The sequence below is a fragment of the Athene noctua genome, chromosome 7 (assembly GCF_965140245.1).
Source record: "Athene noctua chromosome 7, bAthNoc1.hap1.1, whole genome shotgun sequence".
Lineage (NCBI taxonomy): Eukaryota > Metazoa > Chordata > Aves > Strigiformes > Strigidae > Athene > Athene noctua.
Window position 1 is genome coordinate 544,309 of NC_134043.1, and position 22,697 is coordinate 567,005.

Below are 22,697 nucleotides of genomic sequence, written 5' to 3' on the forward strand. Positions count from 1 at the left end.
TGCAGCAGTAGTGGAAGCTCCTTCATGAAGCTGCTGTCTGTCTAGGTCAGATGTTTACACTTTAGCAGGTTTTGATGCTTCTGCAATGCAGAATGTTGTTGTGAAGAAACACAGCTCATAGGGAAGTACAGTGTGAAGTATCTTTGGTTGCAGTCTCACGTTTTTATTTGACCGAAATGAATAGCTCTGTCACGGTAGTTCCTTTTGTATTGCTGCTGCTGCTCTTCCCTCCTTGTTGCATTGTGCCATCCTTGGAATTTGTATGGATAAACTGGTTCAGCCCACTGGAACAGCAGAGAAATAACTCCACAATACACAAATTAAGAGATTTTGCTTGTCTACTATTTATGGTGTTGCTGCTTGCTGTGAGACCAGACAAACACCAAAGGTGTGATCAAGCGGACAGAATTTTGTGTGTAGGGGACTTTGGTAGGGTAGAGCTGGGTTTGAGGGAGAGGGTTTGTGGGGAGCCTGGTTGGCTGTAACCTCCTCCTCCTCCTGCCATTATTTAGCTGAAACCCCCCTCAGCCATTCAGTTCAGCTGAAACCCCCTGTTTTGATCTATTGCTTTTCTTTGTGGGAGCGGGGAAGGTGCCCATGCATGTGTAATGAAGGTGAAAGTAAGGTTTGTAAGACATCGAAGTTTTTTACTATGTTGTATATCTTATTGCATCTTAAATGTCAAGCTTATCCCAAGATGCTGTGACTACTTGCTACATGCTGCCTGTCGTGGTTGCTCATCAGGAACGAAGCCTCTGCTGAAGCAGCTGACTTGGGTTGACAAGTGTTAGTACAGAGACACTTAAAGGGGGTGTATGGGGATCTATGCATAAACCACAGTCTCTAAAGATAAGAAAAGACTGATCTTTTCAGGCTTGATTTCTAAAAAGCAAAGAACACCTCAGAAACTTACCTTGCGTTTGGGTCAATAGGATTGTTATATTTTGAACAGCACAAAGTAAAAAATAGATCCATTAAAGGATAAATCCATCTGTGTGACAGCATTACAGATTCACAAAGGAAATCATATTTTGTTTTCTTTTTCTTAGCTGCTAAGTGATATGAGGCACATGAAATCTCTCTTAAAATGAAAGATGAACTTGTGAAATTTCTGTCTAATTACATTTTTAGTGAGATGTGCCCTCAGAAAACAATACATATTTTTTTGAATGTCTTTTTAGATTGCATCCACAATGTTGGTATTCTCAAAACATCTGTTTGCTTCTCAACAGGTATAAAAAAATACATTAAAAATAAAAATGAGTGAACCGGACCATGGAACATTCTTTACAACTCGGAGGATTAGTGGTGTGGGTATGTATGCTATCATGTTCAATTTAATTGTTTTATCACAATCTAGAATAAAACTACTTATGAAATACTCTGTGCAATTAATAACTGCATCTGGAAGCTTCTATAGCATTCTCATCACAGAATCCCAGACTAGTTTGGGTGGGAAGGGACCTCAAAGCCCATGCAGTGCCACCCCCTGCCCCGGGCAGGGCCACCTTCCACCAGCCCAGGTTGCCCAAAGCCCCGTCCAACCTGGCCTTGAGCCCTTCCAGGGAGGGGGCAGCCACAGCTGCTCTGGGCAAACCTGTCAGGGTAGAAAAAGTTCTTCCTCACACCCAACCTACACCCGCCCTCTCCCTTGTCCTGTCACCGCAGGCCCCGGTAAAAAGCCTTTCCCTGTGTCTCTTTTGCTCCCCCTTTACACGCCGAGAGGCCGCAGCCGGGGCTCCCCGGAGCCTTCTCTTCTCCAGCTGAACCCCCCGGCTCTCTCAGCCTTTCTTCCCAGCAGAGGGGTCCCAGCCCTCCGGTCGCTGTCGTGGGCTCCTCTGGCCCCACTCCAACAGCTCCACGTCTGCCTGGTGCTGGGCCCCCGAGCTGGAGGCAGTGCTGCACGTGGGCTCTGACCAGAGCGGAGCAGAGGGGCAGAATCCCTCCCTCGCCCCGCTGGCCACGCGTGCTCGATGCAGCCCAGGACACGGCTGGATTTCTGGGCTGCCAGCGCACGGTGCCGGCTCACGCCTGAGTCTTCGTCCACCGGGATCCCCAAGGGCTTCTCTGCGGGGCTGATCTCAACCCAGCCGGCCCCAGCCTCTGCCGATACTGGGCACATGTGCTGGTGCTTGACTTAAAAAAGTCTCCCCACAATGAGTCATGTTGTCAAACTCTGTAGGCCTGTGGCAAATGACAATCCTTGGGGGAGACTTGAAGGAGGATCATGGGATTACAGGATTTACCTTAACATTTACCATGGGGCCCCTCACACTTAATAGTGAAAGGGAAAAGTCTGCTAATACCTAATGGCAAGTTTCACTACCACAGGAACCTACAAAAGAGGTTGGAGAGAAAAGGCCCATTCCTTATCCCTATAAGCTTCCCAGCTTATGTAAAGTTACTGAGGATCTGGTTGCTAAATCTTTACACTACTGGGGCAAAAGTTCAAGTATTTTCATTTACCAGTATAATTGTATTTCAGACTTTAGCAAATATTTGTTATAGAAAATTGTGAAAAGGCATTTTAAAATCTGAAAATTTAATATTTTATATTTTCATCCGTGTATGTATGTGTGTATATTTTTGAGTGTGTACACACATATAAAAATATATATAATTTATTTTCTTTGTAAAATATAAGACACATCCATTACATTTGCATCCTCTATGCCAAGACCCTGATTCTGGAGTTAATCTCACATGGGTAGACCCTATTGACTTCAGAAAATTCCTCAGAGCAAAGTCCTCAGTAGAAGAAGAAACTGGTGGAGATGAGTAATAGAGACTCATAAGGTTCAGATATACAGGCTAAAGGAAAAAGCATATTGAAAGCAAAGATAAAATCAAATTATTTGGGGTTAGAGGTTTGAAAATTGAACCTGTCTTTCACTCCTCGTCATTCTTTTCTTAGATGTGAGGGACATTATTAAGTTGGTGAAGATGAGCTAGTTACCTGAGGGAGTACCTCAGGTGCCTACTTTCTCTTACAGTGGTTCTATATGTAGCTATGCGTATTTGTATGTTTTAGATAAAACTTCAAGTGTGTAGAAAATATCAAATTATGTTGCTAAATTAAATTTGGGACTTTCAAAGAAAACTCTAAAGCTTCCAAATGTTGCTGCAAGCTTTTTTTTGTTTAGAAACCTGACATAATAACAACTTTTTTTATCCAGGTACCACCAAGTTTAACCTTTTAAAGTAAATGGATTCTCTCTGCTTATTCTCTGTTCTCTGATAAGTTTTTCTGTGGTTAGAAGAGATTAAGACAACCCGACCAAAGAAAAACAGTGCTTCTCCCAGTTATTTTGTAGCATTCCTTGTTCTCTCCATCTATTCATTCAGTGAGATGGTTCATGATGGTTCATTCTCCCTTCCTATTTTTTTTCTTCACTGTATTATTTTTTATTATTATTTCTATTATTAGTTATTGCTTCCTGTACATCAGTACACACTTTTACATTTTTCATCCTTTTTTTCCACGCTTTTTGTTGTCAACCCTCTTCTCTTATTTTATATTTTAAGAAAGAAAAGGTGTAAAAAAAAATTACAGGGATTTGGTTTTTGATCATGTCTCTTATCCTTCCCCTTACTCCAGTGTCCTGAGGACTAAAGGTGGCACAGAGAATGCAGGGTTTCCAAAGCTGGTGGTGAGTGAGCGCTGTCAGTCGGGGACAGCAAACAGTCATTTCCTGGGGTAGTTTGAGGAGATGACAGTGCTGATGTAGCCCACAGCAAATGGGTCAGGGTATTGCAGTTTAGAGTGCCATACCCAGGTGGGGTTCCGACCCCTGGGTACCTGTGCCACAACTCGGAGCCAGTGGTGTGGGAGATCCGCGGCAGTGCAAAGGTTGAGGAGCTCCGCGGGGCCAGGAGTCGCAGGCTGGCAGCTGCCTGCAGCCCGAGGCGTTGCTGGTGCCCGCACTGACACGTGGGCAGGATGCGTGTGGAGCATTCCCCACCCGCTGACACGAGGGCCTTACCGAGGCCTCTGCGGGGAGGGGTTGGGAGCTTCATCTCCCCTGGCGTTGTCCTGACGCTTCCCTGTGGCGTGGTGAGCTGCCCTGGAGTTCTCCGAGGGTCTCTGATGCTGGAACACCTCATGTCATGCTTTTCCAAGGTCATGAGATGCACGAGCACCATACCAAGGAGGTGGAGTTAATGGCTTCTAGCAGTAGTTAACATCCTTTGGTAGTACTAGTAGTGGTTACTAGTTCTTTTCCAATAACCAGGACAGGATACACCTGCTAACTCACCTGCCAGGCATTTGCCTGCTGGGAGCCTGATGGAGAGATGCTGCATAATTGCTCCCAAGGTCCTGCCCTGCTCAGACACGGGCGTCCTGCCCACAGCGATCCTGCCGGTCGAGGGGTGGCTGCGAGCCCTCGGGAGCAGCAACGAAGGAGTCCTGGGCTCGGGAGGAAGAACGGGACGGGTGGCTCCCCAGGGGTTTGGCGACAGAACTTTTGCTATGTGGAATTGTGGAATGATGTTCCATGATCTCTGCTGGACAGTGTTGTCAGCAGTCTCAGAAAGAAGGAAAAGAAAATTTTCACATAAAATCTTGCTGACTTAGGGATGATAACTTTAAATTTGGATTGGTGGGAAGAAAAGCCCACAGATGAACAGAGCTACCTAAAGGGCTAAAACCTGGGAGAAAGGAGATTATTCATACTAAGCTCATAGGAGGGATAAAATGGAAGGAATCAGTGGATCAAACTACCGAATGTTTTGTGTGTAAGGTATATAGAGGATAAAGAAGTACTCATAATACGAGATCAAAGCTATAACCTGGTTAGCATAACACTGATCTGGTGGAATAATTCGCGTGTTGAGAAGATTAGTGGCGAAGAAAGCAGGATTGGCAAGCAGGAGGAGAGGAGGAAGCCTCCCTCTGTGTAGGTGGTGTATCCTCTCAAGTTCAGAGCGCAGAGGCTGCCTGCGGGAGCGGTGGGCGATGATTAGAGGGGAGGAAGGACGTGGTTCTGTTCTGATGGCGCAGGCCAATAAGCCAGGAATACCTGTGATTAATAGTCAGCAGCTCTGTGTCCGAGGTTACCTTGAGGGGGCTTCTCTTTGGCTGTTGACAAACCTTGTTCAGACAGGGTTTGCAGTCCGGGTTGTCTCGATTTGTTCTGATAGGGCTGCTGGTCTCGGTCCGTGTCTCCCCCAGTTTTAAGAGCATACATAGTATGTTTTGGGGTAAAGTGGCTGTGAAATGGTGAAGGTTCTCACTCTTGGGAGGGTGGCGAGGGGGAAGAGAGATAAAGGGAGCGGATTTTAGAACGTGAAGGTAAGCTCAAAGGAGAGCTCCGTGGTAAGCTCGAGGTAGCTGTTGTTGGGGAATAGGCAGTCCCTCGGTGCCGCCTCCTGGAGACATCGCTGTAAGTTGGCCTCACCGTGTGGTCAGACCTTGATTGACTTCAAATGCTTTCTCAGCAGAACTACTTCCTCTGGGGTTTTTTGGACAACAGTCGTTCAATACAGTCATGGTCTTTCAAATATTGATGGCAGGACTGCAGGAAGTGGACATTGTAATCCATACTGCACGCAGCAGAAACCAAGTATGATGTTTTCCTTGCAGTTCTGTGCCTTTCTGGCTTTTTAAGAAAGTCCACTGCTTTCCCAGGGGCCTGCAGAGCTTTAACAGAGAGATGATGCTGTTCTTATGGCTGGAGATTCAATGGGAAACAGAACTGCAACTCATTCTATTTACACAGAATTGGTAGTTTATGTACCTTTTAGAAAAAAATTACTCCTATTGCTCAATCTGTAGATTATGGTAAATATTGAGATAGGTTTCCAATTTGTGAGGTAAGACTGCATATATTGAAATTTGTGTATTTCTGTATTAGAACTTACTAAAAATCCAGTAAACACAGTTTAAAGTTAATTATTCTTTAAATTCACATATAAAAAACCCTTTTAAAATAAGCTTTTTTAAAACTGATAAATGGTTAATATTTCTTATATAATTCCTACTATTTTATATTTATTTCAAATTCTTACCAACTAACAATCTCTTTGTTACAGAAACTTTTAATGTTTAAAATATACTGTTTCTAATTTCTATCTGTAATGTTTTCACTTTATGACTCATGCTATAATGCTCCAGAATTTGAAATGACTATATGTGTTTTATGTGATAACTAGAAAATCTGGTGATTCCAATGAGAAATGGTCTTTGCAGCCAGAAGTATAAACCTGTTGACTACAAACATTTACATGAACTTGCTGCGGCAGAAAAAATGGCATCTGCAAAAATTCAATTAAAGGTATGATTTTTATATTATTTGGAATGTGAATGATTTTTAAATTCAACAATCATATTTTGTTTCACCGCCCCAAGGAATCTGAGAATGAATAGGGATAACAAATTGCTGTAATGGTGTTCAGCAAAACAGGGTAAAAGATGAGAGTTTATTAGTTAGCATTATTGTGATTTGGAGACTTTAATGTCAAAGCATGGAATTTTTTTGAATCAGAGATGCAAAATACGTGTGGGTTCTGTTTCCCAAAAAGACGGGAAGAGTTTGTGTTTGAGTGCTTTGAGGAAATTAATCCAGATTCATTACATAAACTACTCAAAATACTGGGAGTAATGAAGAATTTATGGGAATAAATGGGAAGGGGAGGATGATCCAGAAAGGAAAAACCAAAAAACAGATATGAAGTGAGGATTTCCAAAAGACAAGCTGAAGTAGATCTTGAAAAGAAGATTAAAAGGGTTTTATAGCCATAAAATGTAAATGTAGAGCTGGGACAGTTAGGAGGGTATAAATAGCTGCAGCATGGCCCAGAGGGTAAATACGAAGGCAGTCTGTTCGATACTGGTAAAGTTTAAATCATCATTTTAATCAAAGCAGAGGTGGTTTTCGTTGTGGTGTGTGGAGGAAGCGGGGTCAGTAGCAGAACTGCAGAAGCAGCAGGAGTCGGGCTGCTGCGCTGGTTGGAGCACAAGTGCCCGGTTTTGCCCCGTGAGGCCGGTTCCCGCGGGCGGACAGGCTGTCCCGGCGCCTCGCCTTGGGCCGGGCCGGTCCTTGGGTCCAGCTGCACAAACCGAGCCGAGGCGAGCGTCTGGGAGCGGGCCGAGCCTTGGGGCACGCGAGGGCTCCGCTCCGGGTGCTGTTGGGTGCCGGCGTGGAGCCCTCGGGGGGCCCCCGTGGCACGTCCCTGGACCTGGGGTGATTTTGGCGCCGTGGGCCTGGGCCGGCGGCTGCTGCCTGGTTGTGCTGCAGGTTCTGGGGGGGCTGTCCGGCTGCTGTGTGACCCCGTGCAGCTCCCTGTTGAGCGAGGGGGTGTGAGGGCTGAGGCCTACAGCCGCGGGGAGATGGGAGAGGGGCGTTGGTCCAGCCCGGCCTCGCTGGGCAGAGCCCGTCCGCTGAAGCTGAGGCAGCTTTTACAGGAAAACATGCTTGAGCGTCTTCGCATCCTGCTTCCAGTGTGGCCTCTATCAATACGTATGGCCTGGCTTCTCACTCTGTTACATACATCATTGGACAGCTGATGAATATTTTTTTTTCTTAAACTTTGTGCCATTCTGACGGGGTGGTTCTGATGGCTTCCAACATTACCTACAAGCCAACAGGGAAAACTTGGAATATTTTTGTGAACAAGCTCCTTAAACAGCAAACCCAAATGTATGAGAAGACTGCGACTCGTCGTAGCTCTCATCCAGCTGTACACTAAACAGTTTGTTCAGGATTTTGCAGTGGGCAGAAAATAAAATATTTTAATCTCAACACATTTGTCCTTGAGAGAAGAAATTCTTCGACACCTATTTATGAATTTAGGTCTTTTCCATACAGCTTATCATCGTGCTGTGGTGATTAAGCCACAACAGAATCTGAAGTGTTGCACTTCTTATTTTTAATGGGATCGCCAAGATGTGGATATTCTTTCACACTGGATTGTGTGTGAGTGCTGGTGTATTGCCACTGCAATTTGTATTTTTAAGAATTTCACTTTAAAAAATTGTGCTTTCCCTGAAGGAGAGCGTATGTCAAACTGCCAGAAATGCAGATGTCCAAGAAGTCTCCAGCCTCTCTGGAGCATGTGTTGCTGCTGCCTCTGGATGTTTTCCTTTTCAGTTGTGTGGAAATAGTGTAAAACATTGATCCAGAAACACTGTGGAGTGGTAAATCCTTGTGAGGGTGGAACTGCTTTTAGTGTAAACCTGTTTCACTGATGACTGTTACATGTTTAAAAAAAATTAAAATCAAATTTGCTGAAATAAGTGATTTCTGAAGTAATCGACACTGATACACATTCAGCTGAAATCATTCCTTTAGGCTGAGAAACAGAAGAGGAAAAAAAAAATCAGTTTCAAACAGACCCCTCCAGCAGTAATGTTCTTTGAATGCTTTTTCAGAAAACTGCAAATCCAGTCTAAGGGTAACACAGTTTTGTATGCTGAACCTGTGCTACCACGGCAATTTCTTGTCTCTCCAGTCCTTGGCCATTCCTCTGAACAGTTGCAATTTTGTGGATGGCCTTTGAAAGGAAAAGCTTTGCTGACATATAGAAACTGCGCAGAACGCGGTGACGGAAGTTTCCTTGTGTAGGTGACTGAGGGACAGGATCAGATGATGTCTTTGGCATGCAGAAAATATAATTCAGTCTTCATTCAGATGGAATTCAAAGGGGAATTTGCTGAGGAAATATGGGATTATGATAAAATTTAAAAAAAATTCCTTTAATGTCAAATATTTAGAAGTTCTTTGAACAGAAGTTATTAAATGAAATATATTGGTTAGTGACATAACCGTGTACTTTTTGTGTTCTGATGCTGTTTCTTATATCTTAGTAAACGGAATATATACAGTACCAACAAGCATAATTTGCTACTTCATGCTACTATCCTGAAGGCCTTGCAACAAAAAAGGGGGTTGGTGGTGCAGCTTCTCTCTTTGTATTTAAAATAGAAAAGGGTGCCAGGAAATGAGAGGAAAAAAGCATACTTTATAGTATTGCTTCTTTTAATGCATGTAAGTGTAATATATCAAGAGCTCTGGCAGATAGTTCTTTGTGAATTGGCAATACAAAATTCTACTGAATTCATTCAAGCTTTAAACTGATTCTTCATCATCTGTCTTTTGGTATTTCACCTTTTCAAGTGTTTTCCAACTGAGTAGGTAGTAAAATAGATGTGCTGAAAGCTCCACAGAGAATAGCATGTGTTCCCACCTGCTGCTGCTTTGTTGCTGATTCAGGCTATCCAGATTTTGAAGTGCTGGGTTACTCCTCCCTTGAGGTGGAGCCAAGGAAGCAAATGGTAAATCAATTGTTGACCATTTAAGAAGGAAAAATACAGCACATATAGAAAAAAATTAATATTGCAGCATTTATACATTTGCTGTAGCTGTAGAATAATTTCAAGATCATATGAAACTGTATGAACAGATCTACTTCAACTTTTGTTTCACCTCAGCCTTAGAATTGATTTGAAGATGTGTGTATTTTTAAATTACTTTACATACAGTGTTCTGTTGGTTGAAGCCTGGTTTTACACACTTGATGATAATCAAGAGGAAGCTATAAGTAACTTCATAAATATAAAAATTTGATTTTAAAAAATGTAAGCGTAAGATGAGGGGACATTACCTTTGATTCAAAAGCCTTGTAACGCACTGATTGAAAGCATAAACCAGTGTTTTCAGACTCTTACAGCAGAGTCCCACCTGCAGGTTCCCGTGAACCCCTCGCTGCTCGTTCACAGTTACATCATCTCTCCCTGGTGCCTGTTGCAGGTTCTTACCCCAGAGTACCAGTACAGCGGGTTTGCTGCCAAACCACAGTGGATTAACCACGCTCGAGCTGTGGTGCTCCCTTATGTGACTGTCCAGACACTGGGTATATTCAACCAGATCCATTGAACTCTGACTCGTTTGAGAGGTGCAAATGTTTCTGGTATTTGTTTATTTGTAAGGCTGTAGCTTTGGTGGTGGGTGAATGAGAGGCTGTGATTCGAGAAGTGATGGGCTTGTTGCTTACCTGTGGGTGAGTGCTGCCCAGGAGGGCTCGGCCACTGCCGTCCCCACTGTCACCTGCCCGTGTCACCTGCCCAGCTGGCGCGGGGAGCAGGATGTCCCCAAGGGGCGTGGGGAGCTCAAGGGGCTCTTGTGAAGGCAGAGGGCTCACACCTGGCTTTGTCCAGCTTTCCCTGGGCAGGGAAGCTGACTAGGTGTTTTAAAGAGAGCAGATTACTTCTACCTGAGCCAAGTGGAAAACCAGCATTTTTGACTCGGAATGTCATTTCTTTCCTGAACTAGATGTGGACTGAGATCTTCAGTCATTTCTCCCTGTTATGAACTAGGACAAGAGTTACCAAATTTTATTTTCTTCTCTTGCTACCATTCTGCAGTAGAATAATGTACCTGCATGAAAGAAGATCTGGGGAGGTAAAAAAAAAGGGGAATGTGTGTGCGTTGCAGGAGACTCTGGAATGAGGAGGTGCTTTGCAACTGGAAGAAGTTGGCTGGGGTAGGGCTGGGGTCGGCTGTCCTGGAGGAGGACAGCAAAGAGAGAAGGAGCAGGAGAGGAGCTGGTTCTGTTCTGAAATGCTGCTCTGTCCTGAGTATCGCTGAGAGGCCAGAAGACAGTTGTGATGGCAGGAGGATGAGAAAAAACTGACTTCTCAGGAGCTTCTGGCAGCCACACACAACTTCTGATCCTTTTTTGTTTCGTTGTTGGTTGACCAGAATCATCTGGCTACCACTTCATTGGCCTTGCCCTGACGGCTGTTCCTCTGGTTTAAGCAGCAACTCCATCTCCAAAGCATGTATTTCTATTTTCTCTGAAGTTGGAAGTAATGTTTTTGTGAAGCCCTCAGACTGTTTCAGAGCCTCTTTAATTGGATAGATTTCAAAAAAGCAGTCTTTGTTAGTAATCAATTTTTGAAATTCTTTTTTTTTTGAAAGACACACTTGCACTCTTTCATCTTCCCCCCTGTGAGAAAGTATATTTTTCTTTTCTTCTGCTCATCTTTCCCCCTTCACCTCCTGGGAAATAGGGAAGAAAAGGAGAAAAAGGGAAAGAAGAAAATGGGCTGCATTTTTTTCACTTTCTCTTCTCATTTAATTGTGATTTGAAATGGAATAAATTTTTTCATGAGAATTGGTTACATCTGAATCCATTGTTCTTTCAAAAAACAGTTTTGTAAAAAGCTTTTAGGTTCACCATTCTGTAGTTAAAAGTTTCCATATGTGAAGGCATTTGATAAAGCTATTGAACAGATTCAGAGTACTTACAAGCTTTGTTTTTTTCCTGCAGATTAAAAAAGCAGAGCAAGTTTCAAAAATTAGCAAAGATCAAATGCTGCTGAAACAGCATCAGCAAGTGTGGTGGCAAGAGCATAAAAGACTGAGGGAGAACAGGTAAGAGCTGAGGAATCTCAACTAGCCATTATTAAAGAAATACTTCAGTAGACAGATTCTGGTATGACGTACTTGATTCAAGGGACATTAAGAGGAAAAGATTGAAATACCTGAACTGAAGATAACTTCATTCAGGAGTTTCGGTGATCCCCAGTGAAAGGGGTCTGTAGATGTGAAGAGAACCCCTAAAGGGAGGGGGGAGGATGCACTTCTCCATTACGATCTCAGAGCTGTTCAGCTGGCCTATCAACAGCTGAAGAACAGGTTTTTGTAGGAGCACCAGAAGTTTTCAGATAGTTCTTCATTCCTCCTCTGTCTCTGGAGGTGCATGCTGATTCACACGACAGCAGGGACCCTGAGCTTGCGTGCTGGTTATGCAGCAGATCAAGGGGAGCAGTCTGGGCTCAGAGGAGGGTGGCTTCCATACCACCTTCCTGACAAGTCCTGCTCTTCCTAACCTTCCCAGAAGAAGAATCCCCCCTTTTACTTCATTATTAGAGTATTTGAGGCTTATCATTCTTGAAAACTTAATGAATAAAAACTTAAAACTTCTGTAGAACTCATATTCATACTTTCCAGGGAAAAAGCAGAAGCAGAAATAAAGACTTTTCTTGATGAAGAAAGCCATAAGCACAACTTTTTTTTGGATATGAGAGACTTGGGTAAGAGTTTTTTTCATTTCTTGATTATTTATTATCATCAGAATTATCTTGTTTATTTGTCTGAGTTTTTAAATCTCTGCCTTGACAGGTTTAGATTTAGAAAGCACAGTGCTGTGTAATATTTTGTGTGCTTTAGAAAGCTTTATGTTTCATTTGGATGTAGAGCATAAATTATCAAAGGAGCGGGATACATACCAAACAAATACTGTAGTTCCGATCTGGCAACTGAAAGAGAATTTGAAACTCAGGCTGTCTGAGATGCAGTGTCACCTCTCAGAAGAATCTTGTCTGAAATCTAAGATCAATCCAGCTGAGATGTTACAGCAGGTTGGTATTTTAACTTTATTTTGACAATTTATTATCACTGTCTTTTTAGCATTTTCATTTATTTTTATGTAATACTTTTGTGAATATAACTCACATTCAGAGCATACAGTAACTTCTGCACTTGCCGTAGTGTAAATCTGCCTCACTAAAATCCGTAAAAGCATAGCAGTGTAGAACTGGAAATCAAGCTCTTTGTTTCTAAATAAGATCTTTTTTATTATAACAAGATAAAGAAGTAACATATTTCATGAAATAGGTCCAATTTGTGAAGAAGCAACAGAAGGCAAATTTGGAATTCCTTATCCTTGAAAGTCTGGCTTTGGAAAGAGAGCTTGGAGACTATAAAACCAAAGTAAGCTTTTCCTTATAAGCTTAATTAGCAATTTCTTGAGAGCGAAAATATAACGCAGAGTAGTCCTCTGAGTGGCATTTCTTCATCACAGGCTCTAGCACATTCTTCTGAAGAGAAAAATGGACTTTTCCTTGAAGTTCCTTCAGCACTGCTGTCTTTGGAGTGCCCCTACCCTGATCTGAAGAGCTTGGTTATCGATGAATACCGACGGCTCGCGAGGGGGTACTTGTCGAGGCTGCAAGAGCTTGATCGGCAGCTGGAAGTTTTGTCTAGGTAATGGCCTCAGTTTCTGGATTTCATCTGTTGGGTATAAAACAAATCACTCTAATGTATTGTGTGATCTGTAGATCCTGCAGCTGCCTTTACCACCAGAGGTGGTTGTGTTTCTGTAGAGCAGAGGTCATCGAGGTGCCGCCCAGCTCTCTGGGTTAAATAGTCGGTCGCTGTTTGCACAGCTGAGAGAGCTGAGGCAGCCCTCTGCGAAGCTTCATCTGAAATGAGAAGCAAAATGTTTTGTGGATTAAAGAACCAACAATCTGGTGTGCATCGAATGTGCTCTTCACATGCTTTTGCATGAATAGAAATTATTCTTTCTGTGTGGTAATTACACTATCAGGTTTATGCCAGAAAAGTACAGTCTTTCTGAGAGCGATCTAGAATTATTTATCTGTAAAGCAGATAAATAGGTCCAATCTCTTCACAAATTTTGGATCACTGCAGTAATTCTCATCACAAAGGAATGTAAAAAAATGTATGTAGCTCTGATTCATAATAACTGAAAGGAGAAATTTTTCTGTAAATGGAAGAGTTTATAGAGAGAACACAAATACTGATAATTATCTAGAAATGGAACATACCTATATATATTAATAGTGTGAAGCTTAGCTTCTCCACTGAGGCTAACTTGAGTCCAGAAGGCACTGAGCTGCTGGTATTGGACCAGCCTTGACTTCTTTTTGCCACCTACTGCTATTCCTCTGGCTCAGAATGTCATCAGGTTTTAAGAAGACTGAGAATAGGAAGGTCAGTGGGTTCGTTTGAAGCCTGGGCAGAAGAACTGGGGAGAGCAGGAAAGTCCCCAGATTTCTTCAGTAAAACAATTACATGCTGCTTCTAAATACCCCTCTTTGTCTATATACACATGTAGTGCAGCACTTAAATCTTCTGCCACTGCTGCTGAATTAGTTTGGGGGTGCTGAAACAGATTTCAGATGTTGGATCCTGTAAAAACTGATGTTATCATCTACTCACATCTTGTGTAATTGTACAGATAGATAGTCTGTAGGTGGTTCTTCTGAACCTGTATATTATTACTGTAATGTCCTAGCCATTTTAACATCATCCTTATTAAAAATTCTTCCCATCTTTCCCATACTTATAACATTTGTTAAGTGGCAAGTGGCAAATTTACAGCAGTTCCTTTGCTGCTGTCTGATATTTTGTTACAGTTGCTCTTATGGAAGAAGTTTTAACAACCTTCATGAGAAAATCTGTGCCAAATACTAAATCATTAAATATGTACAAAGTCTTTCTAATGGTTTTAATTAAAATTGTGTTGAAGTTTATGATCAACACAATTTTGATGAAAATTCATAAATTAAAATCCCTCAATCCAAAGAGCATATGTGCTACTGAATAGTAGACAAATACCAATGTAGACAACAGAATCTATGACAATGGTTGGAAAATCCACCGTGGCATTTTCATTGATCATATGCCAGGTTCAAATTTAGGTCTTGAGCTAATTTTCACTGATAATTAAGTAACATCTAGACTTAAAGAAAAGATACCATATTTGTAAGAGAAAGAAATTCAGTTGTAGGGCATGAAGACACGTGCAGTGGTACGTGGAAGGAGTTAAGTTATGCTATCTAGATGGGAGAAGAGAGGCAGGTGCAGCTGGAGGAGGTGCTGGTGGCCGCGACGGCAGCGTGCGGGTGGGACAGAAGGGTAACCTGGGCAATTCACCCAGCATGGACCAGCGGGTGCCAGTGCTGCTGGCTGGGAACCTATGAAAACCGTAAATGAACCATCAGCAATTATCTTATTTAAAGCTAGATCTTGGTCCTTTTTTGTTTGCCTTCTGGTCTCCAAATCTGGCTCGCTTATGTTTCTATGATTCTATCCACAACAACGTTAAAAATGTGTTTTCAGTAAAAAAAAGCAAGGCTTTGTTCTTGCAGGATTGCTTACTCCCCAGATCTGGGTTTTATAGAAGAGACAACACTTTATCACTTCTTACATTTATATTGGCTAATTTGCATGAAAGTGTTTTATGAGTTTGCAAAGATACAGCCTTGTGATTTAAGGATTCTATAATTCATCAAGCCATCTTTGATCCAGCTAACACAGATAATGCTGTCAAAACTTGAGTGACAGATTTTTGACCTTGGTACGTATCCACTGTACTCTACAGATTAATATAGCCTTAATGAAGCCTTTGCAATTACTGTCATTGCTCTGTACCCAAAGACACCAAACACTCTTCTGCAATTCATTTTTTTTCTCATTTTTCTAATTTGAGAAGTCGCTCAGTAGAGCAGTATGATTACATGATAAGTTAGTCACTTCATCAGAGGATTACTTCTCCGTCATTCCTCCTCTCTCATCATATGCTTGAATGTAGAGAAACTGAAAGTTAATGCTACTCTTCTGGTGGTACACATCTCCTTGTTAACTGTTCAGAGTGTCTGGAACAGAAAATTTAGAAAATGTGCATAGAATTTCCAAAGAAGAAAAATCAGAAGAGAATATTCTGGTCTGCAATATTCTTTGTGTACTCTTCAGTCCTACTAGAATGCTCATTACTGTTTATTGCTTTTAGAAACTGAAGAAGAATTTGGGTTTTTTTCAAGCATAATACAGAATGTTTTATAACCTAAATTCACTTCTTTGACTGCTGCTAAAATACAAATTTTTGTGTTTGGAAAATGCCCACGTCCTGAGTTACCCACAAACTGTAGACTTGGAAGTGATGCGTGTGTTCTAGCTGATGGCTCTCTGAGCACTGTTGCCTATTTCCCACAATGTCCGAGGAGGTCTGAGTTACTTGAGCCGCGAAGGATGAACGGGGTATCGCGTGTTCAGCACCGCTTCCTCTGCAGCGTCCTTTCACCTGAATGGGATGTTAGGACTAAGTCAAGTAAATTTAGTTCCTCCTTTCAGGCCTGTTGCTGGGGGGTTCTGATACAACAGTCGGCAGGGACATAATTAGCAGTGGGGGAGGTTCGCCGCTCCCTCGGTGGTATCCTTGCAGCCCGTGTGCTGCAGATGCAGAGACAGCAGCGTGCCTCGGGTGCACGCTGCTATTGCAACGGGTCGGGGGGGGCAGGGTGGCTTCCCCTCCGAGCTGCTGATAGCCTTTAGGAGGTGTAAAGCCAGGGATTAGCCCTGGGTAAATCCGTTTCAAAGGACGCAGCTGCCGCAGGGTTGGTGAATATAAGACTATCGCTGTGTTTCCGTTCTGAAACAGGATAAAGATTGTACTGTCTTTTAGTAGAATGGTACATACAGGGAAGGCAAGTGCTACATTTAAAATGTAGGTCATGCATTCAGCCTTGTAAAAGTTTGTCAGTATCTCGACACTGAAGAAGCCTGATATTAGCGTAAATACTAATGTCAAATGTGTTGGCACTTTTCAAACTCGATTTAGATGAGATCTCCCTTTCTGGAATTCTACAAAAGTGTAAATGAAGTGACATCTTGAATTCAATCAGGCAGGCTATTTTGAAATTCTCCATGCCTTCAATGCTTACGAACACACTGGGCTGGATCATGCTGCTTTTTTTTTTTTTTTTTTTTTTTTTTGGCTATTTGTCTACACACAGCTGACAAGATCTCAGCACAGCTGACAAGTTTTGGCACAGCTGACAAACCAAGGCATTGGCAGTCAGTTTGTCCCTACTTACAATAAACTACTTGTAGCTATAGCTACAGCTGAGTGCTCCTGAGTATCTTCCATGAACCTTAATTTCTCCACCTTGAGTAGTGTAGAGATCTGTTGTGAGCTGGCCCGTGGAGGAACATGCAAGTTGGAGGGAACCTCGAGAGCTGTGTGAGGTGTTGGAGGCAGAAGCTGAGGCAGCAGCTGGTGTGTCTGTCCCTGTGCGCTGGAGGCAGAGGAGAGGGCTCACAGAATCTGTGCTCTTCCCTGCTCTCAAGTTCAGGGTGTAATGTTTCCTGGCCATAATGTATCTTACTCTGCCTTACTCTTCTTGTAGACAGAAGACCTGTATTTGTTCACAAACCTGTGTGATCCAAAATATCTAAGGTGGATTGTTCCAAAAGAGAATGTCAGCTCTTAGAGCTGTCTCATTACTAAAATAACATGCTCAAATGGCACCATACCAAGGACTTGCAGAAGAGGATTAGTGATTTCTCTTAGAAATTACAAGAGGTAGTTCAAAATCCAACCTGTAAGCTAGAGAACACTCTCTTAGGATGGCTGGTACTCCCTCCCGAGTGAAGGCTAGCAGGGTTTTATGGTGGTTCTTCTAAGAAATGAGTAAGTAAAGTATTAGGGCTGGAAAGACAAGAATGCTAGGTGTTCCTGTAAGAAAAAAAAAATTTTGTACTTAGTTCAGCATCAGTAGGAACAGTGGAAGTGGAAGAGATTTAAACATAATAAAGAATAATTAATTTGTTCATTAAAATTATTCTTCAGAAAGCCTATACCTCAGAATATCAAATTATGACACAGAAATTCTAAAATTAATAAATGAACTGATTTCATAGAAAAGCTCCCTCTAGAGAGAAGGGAGGAGTTTCAAACATTAATTTCTGAGGAGCAGTTGCAAGACGTTTAGGTGTTGCAGAAGTAGCACATCTCCCCAGTACCCCTCTGTGCCAAAGCTCGGGGACTCAGGTCTCTGGAGAACTGGGTCTGCTGATCAGGACCTGCAGCGTGAAGGTGATATTACTGCAGCCCTTCCCTCTTTGAAGGATTCCTTAGCCCCATTTCTCTTTCTGGGGCACTCTTTCTTCTTTATACTTGGTGTATGAAAAAGCCCCCACCTCAGACACCTGTACTCATTGTCTGGCATGGGGGGTGTAAGCAATCACCCATACAGAAACACTTCCCTTGCTGTTCTGCTTTTGCTAACGTGATTTCACTTTTTATGTTGCCTCCAACATTTGCTCGGTAGTTGCAAATAAACTTTTTCCGGGAGCTAGAGCTTTTCTCTCCTCCGTTTCAAAGCCACCTCCATCTCTTTTCATGATGGCTGGATTTAATAGCAAACAGCTGGGTCCTAGAAATAGTTTGCCAAATATTTCATGCAGTTAATGAGAAAGGGAAATAGGTGGAAGGTATGAATATTGCATGTCTATCTCGTGTAAGCTGGTGGAGGGGCAGCTGTCTCCTTCCACAACTTCATTAATTTTCACCCACTAACGAGTCCCCAGGTTGGGATTAGGCCTATAGTATTCCTAGTCCTGAACCTGTACCTGCACTGTGGTGAGGAGCTTTGCTGCCTGAGCTTGCGCTGCAACACATGGCCCCCCTGTGTGACGAGTGGCCTCGAGGAGGGGCAGGTCCGTGCCCCGTGCCCGCACGGTCCGTGCCCCGCCGCCGGCCAGCTGGCTCCTTGCCGCGCTTTGTGCCACAAGTTGGGATGCTGTTGAATTCTCGTTTTTATTGGCTACGTTTTGTGAATTATTCTAGAGCTGCCAACAAATGCAGGTTGTGAACCTTTCTCTTGTGTGGAAAAGCAAGGACTAAAGTGTCAGTATATGTTCTTTGCCCTGTGGCGTGATACTGCTACCTGTGGACACTTCAGTCTTTTTAAAGATAATTTTCCGCATGTCGCTTTCATTTTACTCCACTGATAGATAGATAGATAAGCTACTCAAAAGCACTACCACAGTGTGCCAACTAAGAGTAAGTGCTTCATCTTTTCCTACAAAAAACATTTTGTGACCGGAATCTCTGTGTATGCAATACAAACGTCATTACTGCAGAGCTCCCTGTTCTGCTGTGTTTGGAGCACTAATGGACATGACAACGTTACTGGGGTTTACTGAAGGAGGGGGGGTGTGATTTCTCCATACCTGACCATCTTCATTGTGATCCTGTCTGCATAAAAGAGTAACTTTTAACATTGATTCAAATAAAAACAAAATACAGAAAAGGTAGAGTGCAGGAAACAAGGTGTTGATGACTAAGGAATAGTAATTTTAGTTGTTTCCTCATATTTGGTTACCATTGGGTTGCCACCATTCTGATCCTGGAATAACGATTCTGTGCTGAAAATGTTATAGTAAGCTAAGAATCATTTTTGTTTCATGAAAGTCAGAGGATGAAGAATTGAAGCGGGTAGGAAAGAACCTCTGATCACTAGCTGTCTCCAGAAAGATGGGTGAAGGTTAAATCTTTCTTAAGACCATAAGGGTAAGAATAAAGCCCATTAATCTGCCTGAAGAAAACTGTAAAATAGATGCCTTTAGGTAAGGGAAGGTTAGTGAAGCTCAGTGCAGATCTTTGCCAGCTCTGCAGCAAAGCATGCAGCAGCAGAAAGTGCTGGTAGAGAGGGAAAAGGTGAAATGGGTGTGATCAAGGGATTGGGTTCCCCTGCCTGACAGGATATTACTGCCACGGCGGTTTGTTGAAAGGGGATATTGTGTCTTTGCGTTCTTGAGAGATGTCTGTAGGTGAGGCTTTCCATTTCTAGGGATATGTTCTTGTTCCCTCCTTCGGTGTCCCACAATATTGTACAGTGGTGGTAATACACCGCGGCTTCACTGCACAATGGGTTTTAAAAAGAGCTGTGCTAAACTGGATCACATAGATGTATTTATTAATACTTGTGTCCACTGTGCTGTCTTTAGAGATAATGCTAGATCTTATCATAAAATCTAGTTTAATATTAATTGCATATAAGCATCTCACAAAACTCCTTTTTTAAATAGCTGGTATTTCTGCCTGGGCAAGGATGAAGTTGTGCTAACGTCCTGCTGAGCACAGTGCTGTTAAATACCAGGACACCGCTGCTGGCTCAGGAGGTCGGAGGGCTGCAAACAGCTGGGGGCTGCAGGAATTTGTTGGGGGGTAGACTCATGTGATTGCTGCCTTTTAATTTTCCCTGGGCTTTTAGTCACTTTTGAAAACAGGTCACTGGGCTGGAGAGACCTTGTGGTGTGGCTCTGCTGCAGCGCGTAACCAATGCTGACAGTAAAAGCCTGATGTTAATCCCTTCAAGGCCAAGAGTGCAGGTTGAGGGTAAAATCCAATCTACAAAATCTAAACCTGTGGTGCTCTGCTGTAGTTTTGTTACTTCTTGGTACTCTAGTTTTCTGAAATACATGGATGCATACTGACTATTGCACCTCCTGTTTTAAAAAATTGTGTGTCTTAGGCCTTGCTGGTGAGGTTGTGGCTGTCAGAAGTTTGTTTTTAAGCTAGTTCTGCATTTAGCTACATACAAGTGTTATCACTTCATGCATTTCATTTTGATCATTTATTTAGTCAGTGATAGAGACTGTTCATCATCTTCCTTTTTCACATTGTATTTTCTCTGTGATGTGGCTATTCATCAATGTAACATATTTGAGAAAAACAATGTCATTCCCTGGTAAAAAAACAGGTTAGTGAAGAAACAACTCACTCGAATGATGGCACAATAAATGGTCACATTAGAAAGGCAATAGAGGTTTGCTTTGTTTCATTAAAATGAATCTAAGTTTCTCAGCTCTGATCCAACATCGAGTTTACAGGTTGAGGATTGTGGGCCCACGGAGAGGTTGGGTCTTTATAAATAAACTAGAACCAAACTCCTCCTCTTCAGGTATTAAGTTATACTGGAGATGACTGTCTTGCATTTCTGTAGGAACATTGAATGGAAGGAAGAAGATCAGTGGGTTTTTCAGACTGTTACCAGTCAGTACCCAAGGGATCTTCAGAGGAGGAGGACTTTGTACCTCGACGTGCTGCAGAGATACCTTCCTCACAAGTCCAGGCGTGATCTGGTCAGTGGTGTTTTAAACATTAGGTCACTTCTATAAATTCTTACATAAATCCTGTAGTGAACATTTGTATTAAAGAATGTTTATAAAAGATTTTTTATTTTAAAATTTCTTAATTATAAATTTTATTCTGCACAGTGAAGAAGAGATGTCCCTGTCCTCGAAATGCACAAACTTGAAAACCTGTCACTTCCTCACAATAACACTGTGGGGATTTTATCGTTCCACATACTCTTACAGCCAGATTCACAAAATGAGTTTGTTAGCATTGCTTTTGCTGTACAGTTTCACAGTTATATCATGCTATTCTGCTTCTCTTGGTATTTTTATTTTTTATGAGGATGGATAGCATTGTCACACTGTCTAGGAATAGTTATTTTAATTGGTCTGTGGCACAAACATAGCAGGAAGAGTGGAAAGTTATCTCCTGCTCTCAGGGAGAGGCTATTTTTACATGTGTAATGCCTTTCAAATTGATTGCTGATTCCTCTTACACTCCACAGTGAATAAGCACATAGCAGCTAATAGAGAAACCCATTTCAAGGCCAGAACACTTTGCGATGTCATAAGTAAAGTAGGAGTCTTTTTTTATCCCTGTATGTATTTTTAGACCATCTATGTGCTTGTGTTTGAGGAGTGCCTAGTGCAAAGGAGTGACAGTGAAATGATACTGATAATTAGCATAGTTTCACCAAAAATAAAGTTCTTATGGATTTCAGAACTTTTGCCTGTGAGAGCTGGGCTAAATAATTACATGCTTTGTACAATGTAGGTATATTTTAAGCAGAGCTGTTACTAATGGGTATCAGTGGGTATCCCTAATTCTTAGAAGGTTTGTTTTAGATTTAAAAGTTCTGCATTTAAAAATCACAATTGTGCATTGAATTGCCATCCCTTAGTATGCATATTAGTGTGACAAATACAGAAATACTAAAACACCACTAAGAATCTATTCTTCAAGCATCCGTGTCCCGTTAGAGTACTGAACTCTGACCTCCTCTGCCTCCTTCCCTCCGAGGGATGGATCAGTGGGCAAGCACTGCGTGGCTCATCAGAGAGGGCTGGGCACAGAGCTGCAAACTTTCCACCCTATTTCTTGTTTCTGAGTGTCCCAGCTTCAGGGGCTTGCTGGCGAGGCTCACCTGGGTTTGTGGCAGCAGCCAAGGTGCTGTGAACTGCAGATGCAGTGGCCTACGTGCGTTTGGCCAAAGAGAAACTCCAGAGGTTTTGGTGCCACTTTATCTTCCTCCAGCTACGAGGGGATGGCAATATCTGTGGGCTAGGCACCAGGCGAGTCAGCATCCCCCGTCCCCTGCCAGAAGCCTGGAAATCAGCACCAAGAGTGGTCACCTTGACACCCGTGAGCAGCCAGCCATCTCTAGAACATCCTTCGTCCTTGTAACCTGTGTTTTTGGGGATTTAAGACAGGCCCAAGACTCTACTGCCTCAGCCTGTGCAGCCTTACCTGTTACTGCTCTGCCAGAGCTGCAAGCCCCAATATCCTGGGGGACCTCACTGAACGGGGCCAAAGAAGGTGTGTGTAGGTGTAAACACTGATCGTTTTTGTTAGGTGGTGACATTGGTGGTGGCAATATGCTGCCTGGCAAGCTAAAAATCCATATCCAGACTTCCTGCTAGGAAAGAAAAAAGTGAAGCTACTTCTGATCTGTAGTGAGTTCCTACAGCTGCTGGAGCTGTAGATCTTCATTTGCTACGAAGAGCCTCATGTTGCTGAAAGTGCTCGATTTCTCTGAGGATGTACTGAAGGGACCTGCTTGTGCTGGGTGCTTGAGGGCAGGAAGGAGCCGTTGCGTTTGATTCATTCACACGGCAGAAGCGTTGCTCAGAGCAGAACGGTGGGACGGCAGGATGGCACAGCTGGGGGAGGGCTGGGCTGGTGCCACCGCCTGCCGCCGCGGGAGAGCACGGCGCTCCTGGCGCCTGGCAGGTTCCTGCCGGGCCCTGAGCTCTAAGATACTGGCAATACAAGAACTACATCAGTTACATTCAAGGTTGGCAGAA

At 42.9% G+C, this 22,697-nt stretch overlaps 1 protein-coding gene across 7 annotated transcripts in view; it reads left to right on the plus strand.

The window, feature by feature from the left end:
* Positions 1-22,697, plus strand: part of CCDC148 (coiled-coil domain containing 148) — a 74,846-nt gene that overhangs the window by 16,206 nt on the left and 35,943 nt on the right. For 5 of the 7 annotated variants that reach the window (XR_012633936.1, XM_074910411.1, XM_074910412.1 and 2 more), the window contains 8 exons: positions 1,233-1,314; positions 6,154-6,275; positions 11,272-11,375; positions 11,955-12,037; positions 12,126-12,364; positions 12,621-12,716; positions 12,808-12,989; positions 20,540-20,678. Coding sequence is in view for 6 of the 7 variants with exons in the window: in XM_074910411.1 (XP_074766512.1) it covers positions 1,260-1,314; positions 6,154-6,275; positions 11,272-11,375; positions 11,955-12,037; positions 12,126-12,364; positions 12,621-12,716; positions 12,808-12,989; positions 20,540-20,678 (1,020 nt within the window). In the remaining variant the exon portion in view is untranslated. The remainder of the gene's footprint in view (positions 1-1,232; positions 1,315-6,153; positions 6,276-11,271; positions 11,376-11,954; positions 12,038-12,125; positions 12,365-12,620; positions 12,717-12,807; positions 12,990-20,539; positions 20,679-22,697) is intronic. The other 2 variants (XM_074910414.1, XM_074910413.1) reach the window with 2 other exon arrangements.